General features: G+C 32.4%; 1 protein-coding gene across 50 annotated transcripts in view; it reads right to left on the minus strand.

Moving 5' to 3' along the window:
* bent (projectin protein bent) overlaps positions 1–24,619 on the minus strand; it is a 97,059-nt gene extending 72,440 nt beyond the window's left edge. For 14 of the 50 annotated variants that reach the window (XM_087403653.1, XM_087403647.1, XM_087403670.1 and 11 more), the window contains exons 1-17: positions 24,160–24,614; positions 14,292–14,819; positions 13,567–13,588; positions 10,417–10,579; positions 10,011–10,152; positions 6,643–6,778; positions 6,013–6,216; positions 4,795–5,096; positions 3,913–4,130; positions 3,326–3,731; positions 2,966–3,138; positions 2,507–2,677; positions 2,283–2,362; positions 1,868–2,033; positions 1,353–1,508; positions 772–927; positions 390–440 (exon numbers count right to left, since the gene is read on the minus strand). In XM_087403653.1, the coding sequence (XP_087259779.1) occupies positions 390–440; positions 772–927; positions 1,353–1,508; positions 1,868–2,033; positions 2,283–2,362; positions 2,507–2,677; positions 2,966–3,138; positions 3,326–3,731; positions 3,913–4,130; positions 4,795–5,096; positions 6,013–6,216; positions 6,643–6,778; positions 10,011–10,152; positions 10,417–10,579; positions 13,567–13,588; positions 14,292–14,604 (2,859 nt within the window). In that variant the 5' untranslated portion in view covers positions 14,605–14,819; positions 24,160–24,614. Of the gene's footprint in view, positions 1–389; positions 441–771; positions 928–1,352; positions 1,509–1,867; positions 2,034–2,282; positions 2,363–2,506; positions 2,678–2,965; positions 3,139–3,325; positions 3,732–3,912; positions 4,137–4,794; positions 5,097–6,012; positions 6,217–6,642; positions 6,779–10,010; positions 10,153–10,416; positions 10,580–13,566; positions 13,589–14,291; positions 14,820–23,854; positions 23,965–24,159 lie in introns of those variants that run through there. The other 36 variants (XM_087403699.1, XM_087403806.1, XM_087403636.1 and 33 more) reach the window with 17 other exon arrangements.
* Between the last annotated feature and the right edge of the window lie 2,326 nt (positions 24,620–26,945).

Here is a 26,945-nt window from a genome sequence, read left to right on the forward strand (position 1 = left end):
ACGTGTAATTCAAGTTTATATAATTTAAATTAATTTTAAGTTTATATAATTTAATTTTTATATAAATTAATTTTAAATTTATATAATTTAATTAATTTAATTTTCAAATACAATATATTTACTATTTGTAGGAAGTTTGCATTTAAACTTTTATACATACAAAATAAGCATATTATGGAACACACAATACACATGAACTTCCAAGGTATGACACAAATGACAGGGAAAGTGCAAACGAAAATAACAATGGATAAAATATGAAGGGGCACAAATAATAAATAATTATTATTATGTAACGTGTTCTGATTACAGTGTACTGTTTTCTTTTGTAAAAAATTACACTTGATGTTCCTCTCAAAAAATTAAAAAGAAATAATTATATCTCGTACCTTCCCAAACCCAGGTTTGTCGATACCATTCGGTTTCAAATCAGGCTTATCCTTAAAAATAACAAAAAAAAATTGATTTATCCTTGATTGATTTATTCTACAAAACATAAGTTCCATAATTTATGAAAAAAAAAGAAGAGAAGTTTAATTAGCGGAGTATTTACATGTAATAAATTGTAAAATTATTAATATAAAATAATTATTTTATTTTATATAATGAAATAATTGAATAAACAAAATCACTTTTTTCATTTTATAAAAAGTAATATATTGTTAATAAATTATTATTATTAAATATTTAATTATAAAAATTTAATATAAATTGATGAAAGATAAATTCTATAATATGTATCAATGTTGATATAATTGTGTTTGTGTGTACCTCGACGTGAGAAATTATTTCAGAATCTGATTCCTCGAGAATGACTTCTGTGCTGATAATGCTGGACTCAATTACACTCACCACTTCCTCCTCTTCCTCCACCTCATATTCTTCTGATCCTTCATCATCATCGTCGCTCCATACTGAACTAATTACCTTATATCGAGATATAATTTTTCAACGGTATACCAATTGACACATCGAGGAATCGAAAGATCGATCGATTTTTGCAAATTATAGCAGATGCTCTTAATATAGTACTCAATATTTTTACTTACACTTCGATAATCAATCTTGCGTAATACACAATTATATAAAACTAAAATTCTTTTTTTCTTTTTCAAAGATACTCTCTTTTTATATAATAATAATTATTTTTAGATAATTGCAAGTACATAAAGAAGCATACTGTAATAAATTTTGCAAAACAATTAATCTTCCTATATCTATATCACGCTGTATGTAATCAGTGTAGTATCTTGTTAATCACAAAAGGTGTAACAGAAGGAATAGGGAAGCGACAGAAAATCATTAAAAATTAGAATGAAAATTTTAATTAATCTTCCCATCTCAATGGTTACCTTCTTTTCTTCCTTCTTTTCTTCCTTCTTTTCTTCGGCTTTCTTTTCTACCTTCTTTTCTTCTTTCTTTTCTTCCACTTTTTTCTCCTCTTTCTTTTCAACTTTCTTCTTCTTCTTCTCTTCCTCCTCCTCGTCTTTTTTCTTTTCCTCTTTCTTCTGTAATTTCATGAGGGAATTGCATGCAACATTGGAGAACACATACAAATAATCTTCAAATTTATCAAGAGAACAATGATTTAGTTACATTACGTATTCATTAGTTTAATTCCACATTTAACATGTCAATTTTTCAATGGGGTGTATTTGGATCAGTTTATAATTATTAGCAATACATTTCAAATTCAGTGAAAAAAGGGGTGATAATTATAATATGAATTGTCAATTTTCATGAAAACGCGAATTTCTTGTAATATATTGGAACATAAATTTATACAAACACAAAAAAAGTGACTAAAAAACTTGCATCCGTTATTGATAAATTCATGGTTGAAAATTATTAGATTAAAATTGCTTACGTTGACGACGAGACGAGCTGACGACTCATCTTGACCGTATTCATTGCTCACGGTGACTTTATACGTTCCTGAGAATTCTGTCGATGCCGAGGTGATAGTCAATTTCATATCCAGGCCGTTAAAGGAAATCATGATATCTTTTGACGCTTTGATGACTGTAGAATTTCTATAATTATATTATAAAATTATTATTGCAACAATTATAAAGATTTATTGAAACAGTTTATAACATAAGAACAGGCAGTTGATAAAAAAATGCACGAATGTCAGCTATCAAATATTAGACAAATTGTTTTAGATAATATTGACTATTCTTTTTATAAAATCATTTTATAAAATTTCTAAATAAAATATAATATTTTTGTTACAAAATTGGCAAATTATTTAAAACTTAATTTTTATATTAAATACATACTTATACCACGTGACAGTGACTTTTCGATCTTGTGTTGCGAGAATTGCGACGAGCTCGACCGTTTTACCTTCCTCGACAGTCTAGAAATATAGTATTATATACAGCGCATAATATCAATAAAGGAAACTTTATTTTAACAATATTTTTTTATGAAAACAAATGTTAAATAAAAAAAGCGTTGTATTTTAACTTTTGAGTACCAGTAAAAAATAAAAAGTACTTACAATTGATTTGAGGCCGGTAACAATTTTGGGTTTTTCTCCTTGGTCTGGAATTTCCGTCACTTCTACTACTTGTGATGTGGCTTCGCCTTTATCATTGCGTGCCACTAATTTATACGTGCCTTTATCTGTCGTCGACATTTGTTCAATTTCAAGTTTTATAGTGAATTCACCCTATTTGAAGAAATCAATTGATTAAAATTTATATAATAATTTTTTAAATAATGATTATGTTGTCATAATGTATACTGAGTATTCAACTGCTACTTTCTAATTAAATACATAATATCAATAAACATAAAAAAAATAATAAAAACAAATGTAAAAAAAATAATTCTTTTCTAGTTATTTTATTAAACTAAACTTTAAACTTAAAATAAATTTCTTTTTAATCGTTTTAATACAATATCACATGATAGAGTATAATAAATATATTGGATAATTTTATTGTATAAAACTCACTTCTTTAACTTGCTCGACGTGCAATTTATGTCTATTATCCTCTTTAACGGCTTGACTTTCCTTGAACCATGTGCAATCAGGCGCGAATTGAGAAAGAACGTGACATTCAATTACGACTGTTTTCTTTTTAACGATCTTTACCACCTTCGGCTTTTCCTTAATTACGGGTATAACTAAAATCACAATAAAAAAATATTAATATTTTAATCTAACTTCTAATTTATATTTTATGATCTTTATTTTTAACAATTAAAACAAAAATTGAATTATTAAATCTAAATTAATTATTTTATATTTAAAAAATTAATTAAACTATTATCACATATCGAATAACGTATAATATAAAATATGCGAACTTACTCTCAACATTTAGTGTAAGATTGGCATTGAGTTCACCAAGATCATTCTTAATGTTACACTTATAGAGTCCGGAATCATCCGGTCCAGGATCGTTCAGAGTTAGTTTGATATAATAAATGTCCTCTTTCTCTGAAACAATGCTAATGGAAATTTTCGAGGACTCCTTTACCACTTTGCCTGCATGAGTCCACACGATCTGTGGCTTCGGCTTCGCCTTCACTTTGCAATCCATGATGACGAGCTTGCCTTTGTTTTGCGACTGTATCCGCGGCTTCTCTACAAACGTCGGTCCGTCTCCCTCTGGTTCTGGTTCCGCCTCGATATTCAAATTCAGATTAGCGTTGCTTTCGCCGTACTCGTTCTTCACGTGACACCTATAAGTGCCACCGTCCGGTGCCGATGGATCCTGTTATCAAAAAATAATTTTAAAAATTTTAGATTTAAAAATTAGATATTAATAAAATACAATCTGTTAATATTATATATTCACATCAATAATCAAAAAGAAGAAATCTAAATTATTATAATAATTAAATAAAAATAATTAAAATTATTTTCACTTTTAACAAAGCAGAGAATAGAATTACCTTTATTTCCATGATAAGTTCATATACATCTTCCTCAATCGTTTTGGACTTGATCGAGATCTTCGATGATTCTTTGACCACGTTGGTACCACGGAACCACGTGACCTCCGGCTTGGGATTCGCTTTGCATTTACACTTCATGGTAATAAGCGTACCGGTCTCGTTCGGGATGATGCGAGGTTTCTCAATAAAGGACGGAGCGCAACCCGCTCCCTCCTCTGCATCTTGGAAAGATCCAAGGTTAGATATCATCGGTGAAGATACGAGAGACGGTTCCAGGTGTGCAACAGAACACCAGAAACGCGATCTCTACCGCGGTCGCGGGTCACCGATGACCCGCGACCGCGACTTTTAATGACGTTAGTCATGTTGTTGGCAGCTGAATAAGTTATGAAGCGAAGATACAGAGACTTCACGATTGGTTAGCAATAGCGCGGCTGTGCTTACCTGATGAAATGATCTATGAAATGATCGCGATCGTTTACCGAGAAAAATCGCTTGTACGTCTTTTCCGCGCGTTTATAAAATGCATTGTGCACGAAGGAGATACGAGGAAAGTCGACAGGACTCGTCATGGACGAAGTAAACGAAAGGGATTTCATTGTCCGAGCAATTTGTAATTTTAAACAAACATGAAAAACAAAAAAATATAATTACTTTGAAATTAATATTGTATAAAACAAAAGAATATATCTATGTACCTAACTGTGCATATATACTATGTTGCTGTTCTCAGATTTTTAAAGATTATTTGTAACGAATTGCGATTAAAGATTAAAGAACTGATAACTTTTTTCTAATTTTTGAAGCGCATTTGATATTGATGATAAATATCTCGGAATGTCAATAAAAACCTTCTCGTACGCTTCGAAGGGGACTTGCCTTGGAAGTTGAGGGAGATGTTGGCATTACTCTCGCCGAAGTTGTTAAAGGCGTTGCAACGGTAATTCCCACCGTCAGCCTTGGTCGGATTTGAGATCTCGAGGGTCAGCAGATATGTGTCCTTGCCGGTTGCTTTGCGTGACATCTTCACGCGATTACTGTCGGTAATCGTTTTCTGACCTTGGTACCATGTTATGTCCGGCACCGGATGTGCCTCCAGAATGCACTCCATGATGAGTAAATCGCCCTCCTGACGGATCGTTGGCTTCTTCGGAAAACGCGGCGGCTTACCGTCCGGTATTCTGCGTAAATCGACTCGTCAAACGAAAAATTCGTCGATTCGCTGATTGAACGCAGAATCTAAAGTCATCTCGGTGGATAACGTTATTTTTCACCTGCTGGCCACGCAATATTTCCGAAAACGCGACGCAATGTTACGAAAAAGTGTTACCGTAAAAGTCGCAGGCTCTCTTTTAATTAAATCTTAATTTATCAAAATTTTTTTAATTTTAAGAGACAATTTTACGTTTTTTTAATTAAAAAAGAGCATGCAACTTCTGTATATGCAGGCATTCGTAAATTTATAAAGATAAATTATATTTTTACAGTTATACATTTTTAATAATTTTTAGTTTATATAAAGGATATGCATTTTTATAATAATACTGTGATTTATAAGAAAATAATTTTTTTAAATTTTTTAATATTTTTTAAAAAATTAAAGAATTAGAAAAAGCGTAAATTAATAATTGCAAATACCTGCATTTTTAATTTGATCGACTATCTTTCAACTTCTATTTTATAATACATTTGTTTTTACATATTTAATTTACAACGGAGTCTATATTTTAAATGCGCAACCGAATGTAATAAATGTGAAGAATTTTAATAGTATTAACGAGATAATTCTTCAGAAGTACAATGTACTTTTCATTCAACATACTTCGTTTTCATGAATTACCTTGTCATAAATTTTGTTTTAATAAAAAAACTAAAAATCAACCATTATTATAACTGTTACTGTTATCATTATTTTTATATGGCAGTTTATTAAAAAACTACACTAAATTATTGCTGTACTTTTGCAGCTCAATAAATCGAATAAAATTGCAGTGCAATGCATTTTCGCGCCGCGTCAAACCGGAAAAGAGCGTGTCTATCGATTCGTGGCGCAGCAGAATAATTGATGTCGAAGACAGATCATCTTTCGATGCCTACTTGAGCCTGTCGCCACCTTCGAAGTTCAAATTAATAGTCGCTACCCCCTGGCCATGCTTATTCTTTGCCACGGCCCTGTATTCGCCCGCATCCCCCTTTGCCACATTGTCGATCCTCAGCCTTGCGAGATGGTACAGCTTCTGATCAAGTTCCAGTGATGTGGTGAATCGCCCGCCGTCTTTCACTTCCTCGGTACCGTGATACCTGCGATCGCCGCCAAAATGCCAAATCGAAGCAACCGCCGGATATTGATCATGTCACGGGCCGTGCGTTCGGAAGTAATATCGTACTTTTGAATTTTGAACCATCGGAAGACAAGATACACTATCGAAATTTTTTATACTCGAAACACGATATGTAAGTATGTGCATATAAATTTGAAAATATCAGTTTTAAACATTGTACCTTTCACAAGTACATTATATCTTTCAAAAATATTGGAAGACAATCTCTGTAGGAAAAGTTTGACGCAAAATTTCTCTTAATTTCAATTCGACACTATTTCTTTTCTCAATTTTATATATCTAGTCGATATTTTGAATGTCTTTAATTCATGTCTCTTCCAATAATTCAACAATAACACTTTTCGATACTACTTCCTCTCGCGCGTCGCAGATTTCAAGACCTTACCACTTGACACTTGGTTTCGGATCACCGACAAGTCGGCATTCGAAGGTGATGGTGTTACCGTCGTCGGATTGTCTAATCACCGGTCGTTCGGTGAAGGTAGGTTTAATACCGTCATCCGGTACGGGTGCCTCGTCGCCTACGTTCGACACAAACGATCGACATGTCGAAATTTGTTCGTACACTTGCTTGCCTACTCAATCCTTTCACTGCAATAATTAGTGTCAGAATCCAAAAACACATGTTCCCCTCTAAATTAAAGATACCATTCCGCAAAATTTTTTTCAATTAAGTCTCATATAAATATCTCAAAGTGTGGAAAAAAATTTGGAAAATAAACTTTCTTCCTTTTCTTCAAAACAACCGTTTAAATATTATTTACATTAAAAAGAAATAAAAGAGAAATAAAATCTTAATTTTTTAATCACTTTCCGACTGATCAACTAATTTTGAGAGACACAAAAAATGATTCTGCAGCGAAAGGCTTAAATACGCGAAGCATTTTGCAGTTCGATGTAGAGTCCGATCGAAACTTCTGCCGAAAATGAAAACGAGCACTCACTACGTATCAGTTTCAACTGAGACCATATCTTCTTCATAAATATTAATTTTAATATGTGTAATTATTGTTTCAATAATTACATTATAATGTTTATGAAGAAGAAGTACTTATATTCTTTGACCAAAATTGACACACAATCGAAATTTCGGTTTTCGAATTCGGTCGAAATTTAATTATTGTTTCAATCAATTATGATATTTCTGAAGAAAAAATATATATGATATATGAGCGTATCTGTATGGCCTTTATAGAATTCCTATTTTTTTAAATTTTGATTTCGGTTGAAATTGACATGTAGCCGAGTATTTCGGTTCAATTTCGGCAAAAGTTTCGATCGTACTCTAGTTCGATGCGAGATCGGGAGTCACGTATCGATTTGGCTTAAATAGTCTTCAAGTTTCTAAACGTACTATAAATATTTATCTACTAAATAAGAATATCGCAGTTTAATTTACATTAATCTATTCAATATTCAATCTTTATCTTATGTGATCGATTTAATTGCTTCATTTATTCGTACCGTCGCATATAACGAGTGTGCTAAAACCAACGCTCAGGAATACACGTTCAAGGATTCAAGATCCTTGTCGATCAATATCTTATGTATTAGGTTGCTTTTTCTACTCTCCTTCCATCTATTCGCAATGTTCCGCTTGGTTGCTCATAAAATTGTGTCACCTGCTCCATTTCTCTCGTACGGTTTTGAGGACGAACGCGCGCGCAGTTAAATGAAAATAGGAACACTGCACAGTTATGCACAAGCATTTCGTCAAACGCTGTTTGCGAGTGAGTGAGTGAGTGTAATGTGTACGATCGTTTGACACGACATAACAATTCGATTGCATTAATGTTAATCGAGAAATTTCAATTTCATCATTCCATCTCCAATAATTACGATTCATTGAAATCGCGAATACCGCGTACAAAGAAAGTAGTGTGTTTCCGTGTTGTGTCGATTAAAATACGTGACATTAATCGATGATGTGAATATATACATTATGACAGAGCAACACATAATTTCAAACATTTCTGTTTTACTGATAAAAAATCTCTACGAGCGAATTAGCCGATGAGAATGACTAGTGAAGCATGTGACAAAGACATATGTGAGTATATACAATATTAGAATCGTCGTCATTAACTACGTATTTTACTATTTTTCAAGAACATTTCCGTACTTGCAAATTTTAATTCTATAAAAGCATATACATTTAGATTGGGATTATTTCTAAAGTGTATTTAAAAAAGTCTTTTATATATAAATAATTCTTACAAGAATATTATATAACATATAATGCAACTGAGATGCACTCGCAATAATACTGTCATACTTGATTCTGAAATATTACATATAATGATATGTTTTAATTCTACTTATAAGTAATATTAATTTTAATTTTGTGCAATTGCAGTCAAAAAGAAAGACGTGACATCTCTGTTGGAATTAAAAGTGCGAAATCACAAATGATAATGTGTGCAAGTAAGGAAATATATATTGTTAGATCTAACCACCACAGAAATTTCGTATAATTGCGTTTGCGTGTGTGTGAGCGACGTAATGGACGCAGTGCATCCGAAGACTGCCAATGCAAACGGAGGCTTATCGTAGATATTCACACACGGCAAACGTGATCGTATGAATAGAGAGAAAAGATGTCATCGAAGCAACCTAACGAAGCGTCAATAATGTTTAATGCTAATCTATAATCGCATCTCGTGCATCAGTATAGATGATAAGTTCGGATTTACAACAAGTATTTTAAGCCATAAGCCGTAAGAAATTGACAAATTACAGTCGAATACGATGACAATAATTATAATTCGTTCATTTTTTATGGCTTAAGGCTCAAAAATCTATTGCAGATCCGGGTTAATTCGTCTCGAGACGTAAGTAATGTCTCTAATCTCGGCGCGAGATGCGATTCGAATTAATACGTGATTGAAGCAGCAGTACACGCGTTGTTACAAGTTGATTATTCTGATCCGCTCTCTACGCAACTTTTACGGTGCAAAATTCATGAGAGACAAACAACAAATGTGTGTTTCTCTCGCAAAAGAAAAAAATGTCGTTTAGTCGATTAAGATCAAATCAACGGGCTGTATATCGTGGCTCGCGTCGAGCCGATATCGATACGTGCTCATCGCTCGACTGAGACAAACCATTAAAAAATAAATGTTTCCGCATATATTTACAATGAAAGAGACTGAAGAATGGACTGCTGATGGAACGGAAAAAAATTAAATAATAAACTGCGGATATACGTTGGTGTAGAGACGACATGAAGGATATAGATAAATAGGGCAGAGAATTGAGATGAAGACAGTCAGAAATGAAATAGAATCATCGATATACATCCCGAGTGAGAATGTAAGAGAAGAGTTGAGGAATGGTGCCGATGATCCACTTTATTTTCCGCTTCAAGGCAACGCGGAAAGGGATAAAGGAAAATGTATATTCGCTACTTTAGAAATTTAAAAAATTAAATACAGTTAATCAAACGTTATTAAATACTTATTAAAAAATTATTTCTAAAACTTTAACGAAATTTATTACAAAAAATGAATAATAAAAATTACAATAGAATTTTTTTTACATAAAAATTAAATATTTTAAAATGCCTGCTTGATATAAAAAACAAATTGAAGCTAAAAATAATTTAAGGAAACTTATTGTTAACAAAATTACGCGAATCATGAGCGTATGACTTCTGAAAAAAATTAAGCAGGTGAATATTAAAACGTAAAGCGGATCATCGGTCGAAGTATATATGGGTTTGTGGTTATTTGTCGCAAAACTTTAGATACTTACTGTCAAAATTCAGGGAAATCGTAGCGTTAGACTCGCCGAGCTCGTTCTTCGCCGTGACCTTATATTTGCCAGCATCCTCGACGGTCACGTTTTTTATTTCTAGAGTGGCGAAGTACGAGTGGCCATCTTTATCGACAGTCAACTATAAAACGGTTTCGTTACTATGCAATTGTTACTGCGCTTAAATTATTTCGAATATGTTCCTAATTTTTCTCGTAAAAGACGCTAAGCAAATATTAATTTTTACTATTTAGAAGCTATTCGGAAAACTAAATATTACACACATGTAATAATATTATAGATAAAACCATCTAAAGCAGAAAAATGAAATTGAATTTTATTATTCGGCTTCTTTTAAATTTATATTATAACTGTACGTGGTGGATCGTAATTGAAAATGACGAACCTTGTGCCTCGGCGAATCTTTCACCATATTCCCGGTATGAAACCATGTGATTTTCGGTGTGGGATCGGCTGTGATACGACACTCGAACAACAGCCGTTTACCGTCGTCCTCCTGTCTAATCGCGGGTTTCTTCGCGAAAGTCGGCGCGATGCCGTCAATTTGTCTACAAGCGCAAAATAAACATGAGAGTCTGGAAATATATCCGCATAAATTTATCGTTCGTTAAAGCGTTGATCAAATTAAATCACAGCGAATCAACGCAAAAATTTAGATGTTGCGTCACAAACATACCGTAGGATATTGCTGATGATTTTAATCTCATTTCCGGTATGATCGACCAACACCTTAGCGAACCAAAAGACACAAGATCACATCTATCATTAACAAATCACATGCTTTAAGTCGTAAAAATGTATACGCATTGTGGCTAAATAATTAGTAAAAAAAATTAGTAATATCTTCATTTCTAAAATAATTAGGATTTCTATTAGAGAAGAATTAATATTAATACTAAATAAAATAAGAATAAGGAAGATGGTAATATTTGAGCAAATAAGAGAAAAGCAGCTTTGGGACTTATCACGCTTTGGAATTTACCACGCTTTTCACAAATTGCTGCCAAAAATAACTTTGTTTTTATTAGTCGATGCTTCGTGAGGGACTTGTCGAACAACTTATTTTGATTTCGACAGCTAACAACCACTTTAAAATTCGGTACATCATCATATAATCGATATTACTATTTTTCTTGGCGCCAATATTTTTGTCGACAGTTAAATGTCTGTTTCAGAAAAATTTTCAGAAAAGTAGAAAGCTAAATCAAAAGAATAAATATAATCTCTAAAACGACTGTTCCTGTGAAATTTATACATATATCTTAACATTGCTTTTTTTTACTTTTCTCAAAAAAATCAAAATTAACTGTTTTTTTTACATTATAAAGATTACTTATAAAAATCAATCAAGCAATTATCTTGCTTTATTGTCGATTATTTAAACTCACAAATTTTTAATCTGCAAGTTTCCTTCTAAATTAAAAATAAAATCATTATAATTCACCGTCTCTCTTCTAAATTACTCTTGCCAATGGAGTCGCGCGTTTCGAGTTATGATCACCAATGTTTATTCTTGCAAATTAAGAGCCAAGAGGCACGTGCCTAACACTTGCATCCCAAATGGACCATAAGTACATTAGCATGGGTGCATGTTGTGGCTAAGTTTAGCATGGAAGTAGGCTGCAGCTGTTTTCTCTCGACTTTCACTCTCGTCAATCGATTCGATTTTTATAAATTGCGAATTTTTACTTTCGATTGACAGTTTGCCTTGTTGAATTTGTCAGGCAAATTACTAAAAATTTTATTGTTCAAAATATCGCGGATTTTTCATGAATACATTTTATGCTTTTGAGTGAATTATCTTTCTCGCAATTGACCGAATTTTTTTTCGATAAGCATCATGGAACGTGATCTGCGACACGTTTCAGGAGACGCGTGGAAGCGGAAAGGCTCGCGTTACTTTTAGAAATTCACGGGAATCATGTCTGTCGATGCGATCCCGAAATATAGCTTCTCGTCGTGTCGTCGCCGCAGTCTGCGACTTGAGGGAACTCGTCGAGAACACTGTCGACCCAGTTTCGAATTATCTTCGAAAGTCATTAAAGTCGCAATGAGATGCAGGAATAACTGCAAGCAGGATGCAAAAAGAGATTTAGGAACTGATAAATGCTTTCCGCTCGTGCAGATTGCACAAATATCTCGTAATTGATTTGCCAGTTGTGCTACATCAGTAAATTGTTATTATCATAATGTTACGAAGATAAGAATAGCTTCCCGCTTCATAATTGTACTATTAAAATATAATCGTATTATTAAAGAAATATGTTTCCTTTTTTTGAGGTGACACCAAATGTATAAAGTAATACAAGAAATCAGTGCTTCTAAGAAGTTATGCAATTTATTAGTACAATTTTAGAAATTTACTGCGTCTCTATGATTTACTGTGCAATTAAACATAAATAAACGTTTTTAATTTTTTTCTACAATTGCAATTTAATTTGTGATTTTTATATACTTGTTATACTTTTCCACTCTTTCATCCTTCTCTGAGATTTTATCAAAGTTCAACTACAGTTTAATCAATTGTTTGCTTTTCTCTCTCTTAATCTGATCACTCCATAGCTATAATATAGACAAATCGCAGTTCGGACGATATTTAGTGGCTTCTCTCTCACGAAAGATAACATCCAAAATAATTCGGCCACTTTGTGGTCGGATTGCGCGTGCGAAACACGAGTGGTATCCAAAACTAGAAGACCTTAATTCTATTTCCATCCGCATTTCGTGTTTGCGGTTCTATCTGCGTGGGTGGATTGGTAAGAAGCGGCCGATCATCCAACTAACGCAGCGAGCCACCGTGATTTCTATCGAATTGTACAGTACGTGGTGCGAATGCGATCGAAAATAGCGGACATACCACGGTTATTCTCGGTCAGGCCGATTTAACGTACACTCGACGTTATCGGCAGAGATATAGCGCGTAATAGTAAATAATGCACTAAAGAAATATAAATTTTATTTTAACTGTTTATTTTAATTGTTTATTTTAACTGCAGAAAACTTTCTAAACTTTGCGTTAAATTTTCATAAGGAATTTGTAATCGATTTATTCACTTTGTGAATAAGTAAATCAGAAATGTAATTCAATAGAAAAATTATTTGATATTACAGACTGCAGGATTTAAAATGTTTCTCAAGTTTTTGAGAGATAAAAGGAAATTGTAATATACATATGTTATGAAATTTTCTTTAGTATTATCGTCATATCTGATTTTTTTTATTAAAAAATTGGTGAAAAAAATGATATTATATTGGTTTTATGTTAACAAATTAATTATCAAATTAGTAGTTACAAAACATAGCGTAAATAATGCTCTCACCCTCTTCCAACGGATTGATCAGCAGCTAAAATCATAAATAAAAAACGAAAAACAACGAAATAAGCGAGAAAAGCAGAAACAGAAATAAAGCAGAGAAAACATGTGATGGCGAAACAATAGAAATGCATTAGTGCATAAACGCGAAGCTTAAAACAAGTTAAACAGAGCCTGGAGAAGCGACAAATAAGTCTTACTCTCAGTACAAATTGACTTACTTCTCTCTAGGCTCATCCATTGCTAGAAAAATATAATGGCAAAATGTTAATCAAAAAACAATGTAAAAAGAAATTTCAAATACAAAAAATTATTTGCAAATTTATATCAATTTGAAATTAATATTTAAAATCATCAATATTTTTTATTACAAATTAAAAACAAAGTTAATTTATTATAATATAAAAAATTAATTTTTTTGTAAAAAATAGATCTACATTTCTAATAATGTAGTTAATCCATTTTACTTGCTTTATTAATTTATTAATTAACTTTAATTGTGATTTAATCAATTGTATCCTATTTTCTAAAATTCAAAATAAATAAAGAATGAGTTATAAGTAAAACATCTCCCTAATAGATCAGTGCAAACTAACCTACTTAATCTTTCGATCAATATATATAGGTACCCGTATCAAATAACAGTAAAATTTTTATATATTTTGTCTTTACTCGCTTTTATATTTTACTTTTAAATTTTATTGTAATGTTTCAATTCTCTTTAACATAGAATAACAAAGAACAGTTTTTTTGCACAGACTTGTCTCGCTTTCACTTTTATATTTTTAAAAGAAACTGTAAAATACAGTAATGTAAAGATAAAAAATTATACATTGACAGAATGATTAATTTCATGATACATGTAATTTTATTTTTATAAAAATATGGCTATTATTTTGAGAAATAATTAGGAAACAAAAAAAGAAAATACGCTATAAATACTTACGACTAAAGTTGAGGTTGATAGAGGCAGCGACCTCGCCCATCTTGTTCTTCGCCTTGACCTTGTAAAGGCCTGCGTCGGTCTCGATGACGTCGTCGAGCTCGAGCACCACCAGGAACTTATTGGTCCCGACACTCTGCACTTTGAAGTTGGTCCTGTCATCTTCGCTAAGTTCGGTCTCGCCGCGGAACCAGGAAATGTCGGGTTTAGGTGAACTCACTAGCTGACATTCGAATATCAGCCGGTTGCCGTCGTCTTCCTGCCGCAGTTGCGGCTTTTGCGTAAAGCTGGGCGCGAAGTCGTCGGCGACCCCCATCGTGGAGGCACGCCTTCGCACCTGTCTTTACAATGAGATCTGGAAGATCCCGTTTGCTTGTTCACACCCGCGACTTAAGGAAGGAAACAGCTCCTTCGCCCAGCTCGTCGGTTTAAATGACGCCGACCTGCGGCACCATCCAACCTGTTTCTGTCGCGGATTTCTTCTGAGCTCGACGTTCACCTTTACTCGCTTTTCACAAACTTTTGAGAATACTAGAAGCGAAAGAAATATAATACATTACATTAATATGGCAATTAATATACAAGATGTCCCAGGTTTTAAATCCTGAGATATCTAAATTGCACTAAATTTCCAGATCATTAAACTTTCACATTTTTTAATTGTAACTTTTAATAAAATTTCTACAATATATGAACCTATACAACATTTATATATAACACTTATTTTTAGGCATAGTTTAATTATTAAATTTTGAAACACTTAACCACTTTATAACACTTATATATATAGAAAGTTAAATAATTTCTTTAAAAGATCTAAATATAGAGAAGATTGAAATATACAGATTATTGAATAGCTACATATGCATTATTTCCAATATTGTTCTAAAATGCATATCTATATACATACATATTAATCTTCGCTGCCACAATAAAAGCATTATGCTCTGACATAAATCATTTGTTTTAATGTAGTTATATTTTCTAATTATATTTTCTAAAACTTAAATATAATTTCTTTTTAGAATTTTTTAAATTCAATAGTAATTAGTAATTGATTTGTTATACTAAAATTCTGACGGGGAAGATATAAAGTTATTTTAAAAGTTAAAATTCACCAAGGAACACAATCTTGTTTATCTTTATCCCATCAAAATGTTTATTTGTCATTAAACAAATAATGACTAATTCGAATATTGTTACTCTGTTTTGCTCAACAAGTATTTGCAGTTCAGAGTTCAGAGTGACGGCATCGATTATACTTCGAGTCTAGTCATCGTGGTTCAGTAAACCTTGGCAGCCTGAGTTGTTGTCACCTATAGTTACCTTTCTCTCACCCGCAGCTATTTTTATACAGATATACTATACTTAGTCTTCTTTAGCGTCGCCTTACGAACGTGGTAAGACATGATGAGGTTCCTACGTGAGTACTCATCCTAGATGAATGAATACGTATAGTGACGAAGGAAAGTTAAAGTGGAAACAATTTTTAGCTCTCAATCATTATAAGACGCGGAAAGAATCAATTATACGAATAAAATTAGAAAAACGCTGAAAGAAATATGAACTGTTAAATAAAGTTTTTTGGAATTAAACGCGGCTTTGTCTCTGTGGTTGATCTTGGAAGGGAAGATCGCCAGGAACCGACGAAATGAAGCGACTCTTCGGCCGCGACAGTGAAAAAACGTTCAAGAATAATTTATCGTGTGTAATAAATTTAAAATAGATGTTTACATAATTTAAAGGAAGCACGGAACGATCGTCGTATTCTCGCAGTAAACGCGAGCGAAACCCGAAATTGCTCTTCAACTCTTGGCTGTAGATTGTGATTTTGCTCTTACGATTTTCAGCTGCTGAAAATGCGAATCCTTCCAAAATAATAAATTACGCATATGCGTGCTGTTTCAATATGGTTTATCTAGTATCCAGGTGTTTCTGACGATATATTTTGCCAAGCGTTCGTATTTTCAGATCGTTCGTATTTTCAGATCGTTCAAAGCGACAGAGACCGAAGTTCTCAAAAACTACACATTCGCCAGAATGCAACATTATCTTGTCAAACATTACAGTAATATCTTGAAATGTACATATAAAATCAATAAAATAATTAAAATGTTTTTGAAGTCTTCAAGTAATAGAAATATTGAAACTTCTTTTTCTTTCTGTTTCTAATTACTGACAATCTAATTACAGACTAAAGAAATATCAATCTATCATTGATTGTAATTATATTAATGTTCGCTCGATATAAATTTTCTTTTTAGAATAGTAAATATTATGTGCCACGAAAAAGATATCGTAAAAACTGTACGTATCAATTTTCTTTTGCGAAATTTAAAATATGAATTGCAAATTATTTTCGTGTCGGTCTAATAATAATTTCATGTGAAATACTACGATGGAAATGAGCGACGCCTGCTTTTCCTCTATCGTCACGTTAAAAGGATCTCGTAATTTACGAGTGTCGGGCCTATTTTCAGCAGGTACCAACGCGGTGGTGACGGCGGCAACGATGGCGACGACAGATCATCCCGAACCGTCAATGTACAGAACCATTAAACCGATTACGTTTAACTGCAAATTGAGCGTGACAAAATTTTCACGGAATCGTGCGACTCTCGTTCTTCGAGCTTGAGCGAATATTTTCCCGCGAGATCCCAAGGCCGAGGGAACCGTAGGGTGACGTAAGGCCACTATTATTAATGCGGCTCTTGGCTCGAAAATAGGTTGGGCCAGTTATCTTGGTAATCGGTTATTATGTTTGGCATCTAACCGTGGAAACCGCATACATTTGGGTCGCGATACAACCCGTCGGATGTAATATGTTCGCGCGCAAGTCCGGACAATCGTTCCTTTGAAACCCGTGGCATCGCGCGACGCCTTTAAGTGCCAGAAGTGTCGATTCGCTTAAATGATCGCCAGCTACGTGACTAGATCATTTTCATGTGACGTATAGGATGACGTGGTTTAACGCACGATGACACCAATTTTCTGCACCTGTTTTTCTTTTGCAACTTTATTATATTTTCTAACAATAATTTCCTAATACATAAACAAACATAAATGTTCTATATATCATTTCAATCAATCAATAGAAAATCTTATTATCAGAAAATATTGTGACGTTATTGAGATGGAATTATGTTGAACCAAAATATGCTGATGATTAAAAAATAATAAAAATACAAAGAAATTAATTAGAGAAGTTAGTTTGAATTGTTTATAGCTACAAAATAATTGATGTATTTAAGTAGAAAATTAATATTCTAGTTTGCTTTTTTCCGTAAGAAAGAAAATTTCTCAGATTCTATGTCTAATTGTTATTTTTATCAATGTGACAGAATGCCAGCTTAAACAAGCTCAAGCAATTATGTATAATTTTAATTAGCATAAATAATTGTAAATAGAATATAAGATAAGTCTAAATTTGATTGATAAGCTGTGCAAATGTTGGTGATAGGTGGCAATCGTTTCAGAAGATATGAATTAGTTTTGCGTGATGTGTGCCGGAGAAGACTGCCAAGTGCAAGGGTAGGTGTTGGGACACGAGACGATATCCTTCCGGTAACGTGAGATTCGCGTAATTGGTCGGTTGCCACCGTCCGAGCCACAAAATTGTGAAACAAATCATCCTATTATGTCAGCTCCAGCCAGGCAATAGAAATATGATACGCCTGGGTTCGCTCGCACTGTCTCAAGAAGTGCCAAATAAACGAATTATAACACAAATGAAAAGATAAAGGAGCTATCGATCTGACAATATTGATGTTAAACGTGTATAAAAATTCCATGGCTGTGTTTAACAGAAAAAGCAGCTTTGCAACTGTTGTAAAATTCTGTAATACGATTGGTTTTACTCTTAGTTCCTCACTGGATCTAAATGTATAAACCAATCACAATCTAAAAATTTTACAACAGTTGCAGAGCTGCTTTTTCTGCTGAACGCAGCTGATGTTTCTTCGTTATTCCTTTTTCTCACAAAGAAAATTTACATATCCACTAATTCTAATTAACCAAAATTAATAATAAATAAGAAATACTTATTAATTCTATACGTAAATGTTTTAATAGATTTTTACAGCTACTTTATATTGTGTGCGTGCGTGCGTATGTGTAATATATATGTATGTATATGTATAATATTCCGGAAAGATGATTTAATATCGAAATATATTCTACGATTTATAGTTGATCTTTTTAGACGAGATCAAGCAGATGCGAGGGAGAGCTTAACGGACCGATGAAACGACATACAAAACGGACGGACTGAGTATTACAACGTCATAGTAAGACTTGGCAAGTGGCCTCCACATGCATTCCCGAAATTACTGTACTTCGTAACAGCCGTTCGCATTCCGGCTCTTTTGCACGTTGATTTTCACATTGCGATTATCATACGACGATTGGTTTTTAAAAAGAAAAAAAAATACAAAAGAGTTACAAAACTTTAAAATATTCATAAAGTTTGATTTAAAAAATTTTGTAATATTAATCTTTTTACTAATTTAAGAATTCAACGTGCGAGAAAAATTGTTTTCCTATTAATAATAAGACAAACATTTATTTCTCTAAATTTGTAATATGTTTTTGCTCCTATGAAATTTACTTAGCTTGTTGAATGCTTTTTCAGCTAAATAACGTAGGAAATTTAAATAATATGTATAACTTGTTTATTGTATTAAAACTAGAAACATAAAACTAGAACTTACGCATTTCATAGGAAATATTAATCGTGTCTTATTAAAAAAATTATTTAAATAAAAAATTATTTAAATAATTATTTTAAAAAATTATTTAAGAAAAATTTTTTAAAATTATGTTATTGTTTTAAAAAATATATTACTATTTTTTAAGTAAAGCAAAACGATAAAAAATGTTTAGAATCGTTAAGAATGTTAAGATACCGATCGAGAAATGTGCTATTCAAATCCTCGAAAATGTCAGCACATTGTACGTGAGAGAATGTCGGCATCCAACTGACCTAATATTTTTGCTGGCTATATAGAAAGTGTTGCTTCACTTTGGCATAATTCTGTCGGCTATTTGTGATACAATACATATTTGTTGATACTTTGACCCAATAAAAATGTAGCACATTATCATTAGATATATAAGTGCTTTATATAACGAAACAATTCTATAAAACAAACAGAATCGATATTATGACTGCATATTATAATTAATAAAGTTAAGAAGATATAAGAGATATAAAGGTAAGAGAAAACAGACGGGAAAAATAAAAATTAAGAATGGGACAGTGCAGTGTAGTAAGCTGTTAAAATCTCACAATGGGAATAAATGTTCAATGAGCGTTTGTCACTGAAGCAGCATCGTTAAAAAGACGCAATTACTTTTGGCAAAATTTCTGAGCCACGTGCATTGTAGCAATCTCCTTTCTTCATCGTCATGAATTTACGAGACATTTTATGCGACCGTTCTAACATATATATGAAATGATAAAATTTGATATCAGCATTCTGACATAAAATTGAATTTAAATTTTTATATAAGATACATTTGTACTACGAATAATAATCTTCAATATACCGTATCTATTTTTATCGAATTAACTATGTATTTAATCGTGACTAATACACCTACTGTTATGCACCCACTCACTCTTAAGAATCATGTAATCTAAAAATATTTAGCACTCTATATAATGTACTGCATTGTAGCAGAATGATTCACATCTTTAATCACATGCTTTCCCCGGGAAAAAGGAATTTAATTTATAACAACGTGAATTAAGAAAAAAAATTATATTTAAAGAATGCAACAATAATAGTATTATAATAAAAATTGGATTAAAACATTAAAGACATTTTAAATATCATTAAATCATTGCTTCAATACACCGTAACTTTAATTCTTGAATAAGAAGAAAACATGGATAATATATTAATTAACATTTTTTAATATAATCAAAAATTTAAATTTTATAATTAGCTTCTGAGATGTTTAACGCTCTATAAAAAAACTTTTGTCACATAGCAATGATTCACTTCTGAATAGTAGTCTATGCTCAAGGTGAAGTCATATCCGGAACTAAATTCTATTCGCGAGGGTTATAATTATTAGTCGTACGAAGTATTTTCGCAGGCGCACTCTACTATGCCTATACTACTGACCGCGTTACTTGCGACGCACCGTGCATCTATTTTCGCCGACTGACTCAAACGAGTCGACAGCAGCACTAAAATCACCGATCGACGTCCCGATCTATCCGCGATAAAATGCGAGAAATCCTGTAAACAAGCATTCGCACTCGACTTTTTGGCAGAATGAGGCAAAACGTCCGGTCGCAAAATCAGAAATTATGTTAAATGACGTCGCTGTGATGAAAGATTCACTTGATAATTTTTTAGTTAATGTAATAACACACATTAATTGCTAGATTATTTACGCGATATTGTAAAAAAATAAAATAAGAATACCAATTTTATATACAATTTATAAATAATTTTACAAATATATAAATAACGAATTTAAACATGATAGAAGATTGAAATAAATTTTGAAGTAATAAGATAACAATTTAAATCATAATGCAAAAATATCTTGTAACTTTTGTTAATCATATTAAAATGTATTAGAATACGATGTTTTAATAAAATATACGCGGAAAATGTTTAAGTCCAAACATTAAATAATTATTCATCTATTTAATACGTCTTGCAATATTTAAAAAAAAAAAGTCAAGAATATGACTCTAGGTTAGCCTTCTGTTGTAAATTAATCAGATTAGCTTTAAACTATAATAATTAATCACGTAAACGAAATAAGATTATTTGTAAATGAAATACTGATACATCGGACGATTGCAACAAAGTCGCTACAAAGTTAAATGATTTCATAAATAAAAATTATAAAATTAAAAACTGCATATTTTTTAATGGTTTATCTAGCATTAGTATTTATTAAAATTTAATAATTATTATGATTAACTTTTCCTCTTTTTTTTATTAAAAAACACATTGATACATTAATTATGTCAAAAAGAAGAAGCAAATTTGTCAGTTCGAATCAGACAAATACGGCCAAGAATAATATCATTTTACATTAAAACTGACTTCGATGTCAGGTAAACCGAGTCGCTTGGCTAACAATGTAACAATGTCGACAATGTCCAAAAATATATCAATATGCATAAATATACGGAGTGAATAATCGATTAAAATGTATATATTAATAAAAGAATATATAATGTATTATTTGTAACATCCAAAATTTGATCGATATTGGCTTTCTTTATGATATTTAATGTTCACATATATGGTGCTTAACATTCTTAAAATGTTCTTAATATATATCAAGTTTAATTATAAATAATGTACAGGAAATACAATATCTTATTTCAGCTTCTTAACAGATCAAGTCAATCAAATAAATATATCTGCGTTTAATAAATTCGATCATAGAATAATTTTCAAGTCATTTACAAGATAAAATTCTTAGAAAAAATTTTAAGAATTCAAATAAAGTGATACATCTAAAAATAATAAAAATATAATTGCACTAAAAAATATCTTCCTCTCTTATCTTCGTAGAATTAAAATTATTCTCTTAAGCGCTTTATATTAAAAACAACTGTAAGAATTAAACCAAAATACTTTAATTATTTAATTTAATTTAATTAATAATTGTAACATAAATTAATAATTATATAGGTATATTTAATACTAAAAAGAAATTTATTTGCTTTTAACATTGTATTTGTCAGATTTAATCGTATTTTTAAAATTTTTTCCGAGATGAGAACGCATGTATTGATTTAACTTTTCTTTATGTTCTTTACCAGCTGGCTTCTTCGAATTTAACAAAACTCGCAGAACTTGTGGTATGTGGGATATTTTTAAATCAGTTAGATTTAAAATTCTGAGATTCTCATCGATCACTAAAGTCAGAAGAAAGAATTATAGCATCTGCAATTATTACGGCAGCGGGAAAAATTTTTGTAAAATAAATACGTCATTTTCAAAATTTCTGTATAATTGAATCTTGATAGAATTCTTTTTCTGAAAGTTTCTGTCACATCTGTTGCAAAGAATGTTGCATTATATTAATAGATATTATTCTATTTAACTGGTACTTTTTTATTAAACAATTATTAAGAAAATAAAAATCACAACGAATATAGAAAAAGCGGTAAAGGAAAGACAATTGATTAATTTATCAACAAATTAAGATATATTTATATCTGTGATAAATTAGAATCGATAAATAGATAGATTGATAGAGAGATTAGAATAGATTAGAATATTCTTTTATATCACATGATTAGAATCACAATTGGAATAAGATGGAAATGAAAGAAATGGGCAAATGAAACTTCTATTTAGGCTTTGAATTAACGAATAACTAAAATTAACGTATAAATACGAGGTGCGAAAGACCAAGGAGAGGAAGTGGATGAGAAGACAAGACAAATGAAGCGTTAGACAAAGTGTCGGACGGTACAATAATGTGAAGATGGACGAAACGATGTATGAAACAACGACACAAGCGAAAAGATGGTCGTAGGAACGACGAACTGCTCCTCACGTTACGCCCTCCTAAAAATAAGTGGACTCCGAGCCTAGATACCTAGATAGTAGTCTACGAATAGTTGCCGCCGCCGCGACGAAACTCGTGGCGATTAGTCATGTAAAGTAGGATTGTCGAGCGCGAGAGACACGTCTACATTGTGAACTTATTGGAAATAGGACTCAGATTTTTCATAATCTTTAGTCAAATTTCTCTTAATAATTAAATAATGAGACAAAATGATGAAGAGTAATCGAAAACACAACGAGGAAATTATTGCAACATTAAAAAAGGTTCGAAAGAAATACAAATGTTGACAGAAATTAACCCCTTGTTATCATATAAACTGCAGAAGATTCAGAACAATCACTCTAAAAAAATAAGTTATGAATTTAATAATATCATGCGATACGCTTATATAATTCTCTCGTGTTGGTGTTGATATAAACATGATATATTAATACCATTGATGTATTTAAAAGCCATGATGTTAAAATCTACACCATGTTAATGTTATGGATTGTTAATATCAATACGATAAGACTTAGATTTAATATCCATAGATGAGACTTAATATTCATAGTGATAAATCCATACCTATATTATCAGTCCACTCCAAAATAAAATTACAAATGTCACCGTGATAAAATGTCTTGTTTTCGCAATTTACATTTTTAATCTTGCTTGAAAATTTATAATATAAATAAAAAAAAATAAACATAAAAAAATAACAAATAGATGAATAAAGTGTTTAAAACAAGAATTCGTAATTTAAATAGAAATTAAGCAAATTTTTCCATTTTTATAAAATATGACAAAATCGAAGCAAGAATGAAAGATGTCGTAGCTTGCAGCGCGTATTGTGATTCGTTAACACTTGCTTTCCCTCATCCTTTTTTAATTCTTGATCTTTCAATTTTTAATATTCGTTCGTCTCCTGTATCATATCTGCTTCTGCGGATACATTTGATTATATAATCGAAAGAAGGAACGACTGATCTACGAGGACTGGATCATTTTCTTATGAGAGTGTGACATACCTCCTCAATCCACTTGTCCCTTCACCTACCCCCTGGCGAATCACTCACTGTAGGTGAGCGTGCGCGAAACCGATCCGTCACTTGTTGCTCACACTTCAGCACTGATCCACACGCGATCTTTGACGTTAACAACATCAACAGGCGATGGAGGGATGAAAGGGGGGAAACAAGGAATTTGAAAGGAGTTTGGGCAAGTTGTGACGAGAAATCGCACTGACACGCGTGAATTCGGCAATCGTCACGCACGCTCCTTCGCAGCCACACAACGTGCGCATCCGCATCCAATGCATCATTGAGAGACTTACTTGAAGTGTCTTCAGAAGAGGCTGAGCGCTTTTTCTTCTAAAGGTGCGAGTCCCAGCACCTGGCCGAGCGTTTCTTCGGACACCTGACGACGGCGAACAGTCGCTTATTCCTGGATCACTCCAACCCGAGGCAGACAATGAGACGCACACACTCGGCTTGGGAGACTCGGCTCGAAAATTTTACAAGCTCGCGCAGAGAACAAAACGGAGAAAATTAAGAGGAACTCTTTTTTTCTTATTTTCAGATTCGATCGTCTTCGTCTTCGTCTTGCGTCGTCGTCGTCACTCGTCGTGTGGTCGCTCGTCGCTATCTCGCTTCTTGTTTCTCGTACCCTACTCTCTTTTTACTTGCACGGAGTGTCTCTATCCGCCGTCCCAATCTTCGGGGTGCCGCGCGCCAACTAAACGCGCGAGGTCGTGAAGCTATCTCGAGGTTGGAGTTTCGCCCACCATCACGACCACCACTATCGTCGCCACTACCACATCTTACTTGAAATCCTCTGTCTTACATCCCAGTCAAGCCATACAAACGCCTACGCTCGCGATCACGGGCGCCGCGACGCTACGTATGATATACCATCGAAGTATATGAAGTCACGTCCGATAAGTGACAATGGGACGACCAGATCAGACACGTGTTTTCCGCGTGATGCTGCTGATGAAAAGCTATTACTCTACTGAGAATATTTTGAGAATATTTTCTTGTCATTTAAATCATCTATTTATATTTCGGTATCCAAGATTTCTACGATAATACAAAATGCAATCTATTGCAATTTATTATTGCAGCGAAAAGTATCATTGGCGAATTTTCCAAGGCCAGAGATTCCCAAGTGAGACTGATAGACAGCATAGAGGACGAGAAAAAGCATTTATTACACGCTATACTTCTTTCGTAATCAGAGGCGCGCGTGCCGCACCGAATTTCATCTTAGTTCTTATATCTGGCGCATTGCTGTTACACAATAATGTTTGTTTTTATACGATGAGGTCAGAAAATTAATGAGGACGACAATGAGTTATATGAGAATTCGCACGAGTGAGATTTTCTATAGAAACTCATTATAATTAATTTATTATTATCAAAGACTGTTATAATCATAATAAAAAATTTAGATATATCTACCTATATAAGTAATGTAAGTCGAATTTTTTTATTATCCTATTATATGTACTTAACATCCTACTCTTCTACACCTTCACGTTAAAATCCTTTGTAATAATTTTATCATACTGATAAAATTTTATTATAATCATGAAAACACGCTGATCATAAAGATACAAAGTTACTCATACTCTTTTTTATTCGAATCTTTTTTTAATATTATATTTATATATAATGGCTGTATGTATATGCATTACGTTCAGCGCATTGACGTGACTTGCGTGTTCTATTTCTTGTCACTGGCAAGTTTGTCATATGGACGTGGTAGTCGGCAACGAATCTAAAAATGAACCCGCGCTATCGACAGTGGAACTAAATGACTGGCGAAAAGTCATCGGAATGGAATCTCTCACGTTGGCGTCCCCGTGATGAAATTAGATAGCATCGTGACACTCGCGCGAAACACGAGATACGTTTTTTCTTGTCTCTGGACAGAAAGATTTAAAAAAAAATAAAAATCAATTGCATACATCGATCGAATCTCATTGCTTTTCAGCTTGTTGCAAAATCGATGATAAGTAATAAACAACAAAAAAAATCCATAATCTTATGAAATCGAAGGAATTTAAAAACTTTTAGTCCGTCAATGTCGTCACATTTAGTCGCGCAAATCTCATATGTTACATATACATATATACAAGAAATGTTTTACATAATTTTTAAGACAGATTCATTCAGTCTGGAGTAAATATTTTATTAGGAAAAATTTTAATAAACTTGATATTATTTTTAATCGAATATGTAAAATTAAAATTGCACGGTTCTTTACGTAATTATTGTATAAAACTATATACAAATATAAGATCTTACTGTTAAAATTAATTATAATATCACAAATTATATATCACAAATAGAAACTACTGATTAAATGAGAGATCTAGTTTATTTTGGATTAGTCAAACGTCAGGTCTAACTAAATGTCATCGTCACTCGACACATAATGTTGAACAAAAATAACAAGAAAATAAACAGTCTACACTGAAATTCTTTACGGTAACAAAAATCACAGGTACGATAAACATTTAAAGATAATAGGATGACCAAATTGCCTTTATATATATTTGATACAGTTTAAATTATATATCGTCGATTGAGATTTGCAAAAATCAATGAAGGGATACACATCATTCACCTTTTACTCTTGCGAAACGATTTCGTATAAGAGACGTTTAATTGCAGTAATAATTTTAGAAGTCTCTTCTCCTGATATAAGCGGACGTTATAGCCATAACTCAACGTTGAGTGGCCGTGTAAGATGACTTTGTATATCCTGACAAACATATTTCTTCAAACCACCCGTGAAACGTTACAACGAGGGTCTTGAGCAACGACATAATTACAAGTTACTTATCTTTTTCTCCTACTGTCTACGCTCGGCCTATGATAGACTGAAAACAGAGTTATGTGTCGTGACGTCTTCGTTAAGTTTGATTTACTAACATTTAAAAAAAGCAACACTACAAAAATCTTTGACTCCTACTAAATAATTTAGTTCCTATTTAATTCCTTAAAGAATATATTTTAAGTCATAAAGGCAATGACAATTATTTAGCTACTAATATCAAAATATGCCATTAATGTTTACGTATAAATTGGAATTTTATTGAAAGTAGGATTGAAA

The sequence above is a fragment of the Acromyrmex echinatior genome, chromosome 1, assembly GCF_024713525.1.
Source record: "Acromyrmex echinatior isolate Ae372 chromosome 1, ASM2471352v2, whole genome shotgun sequence".
Classification (NCBI taxonomy): Eukaryota; Metazoa; Arthropoda; class Insecta; order Hymenoptera; family Formicidae; genus Acromyrmex; species Acromyrmex echinatior.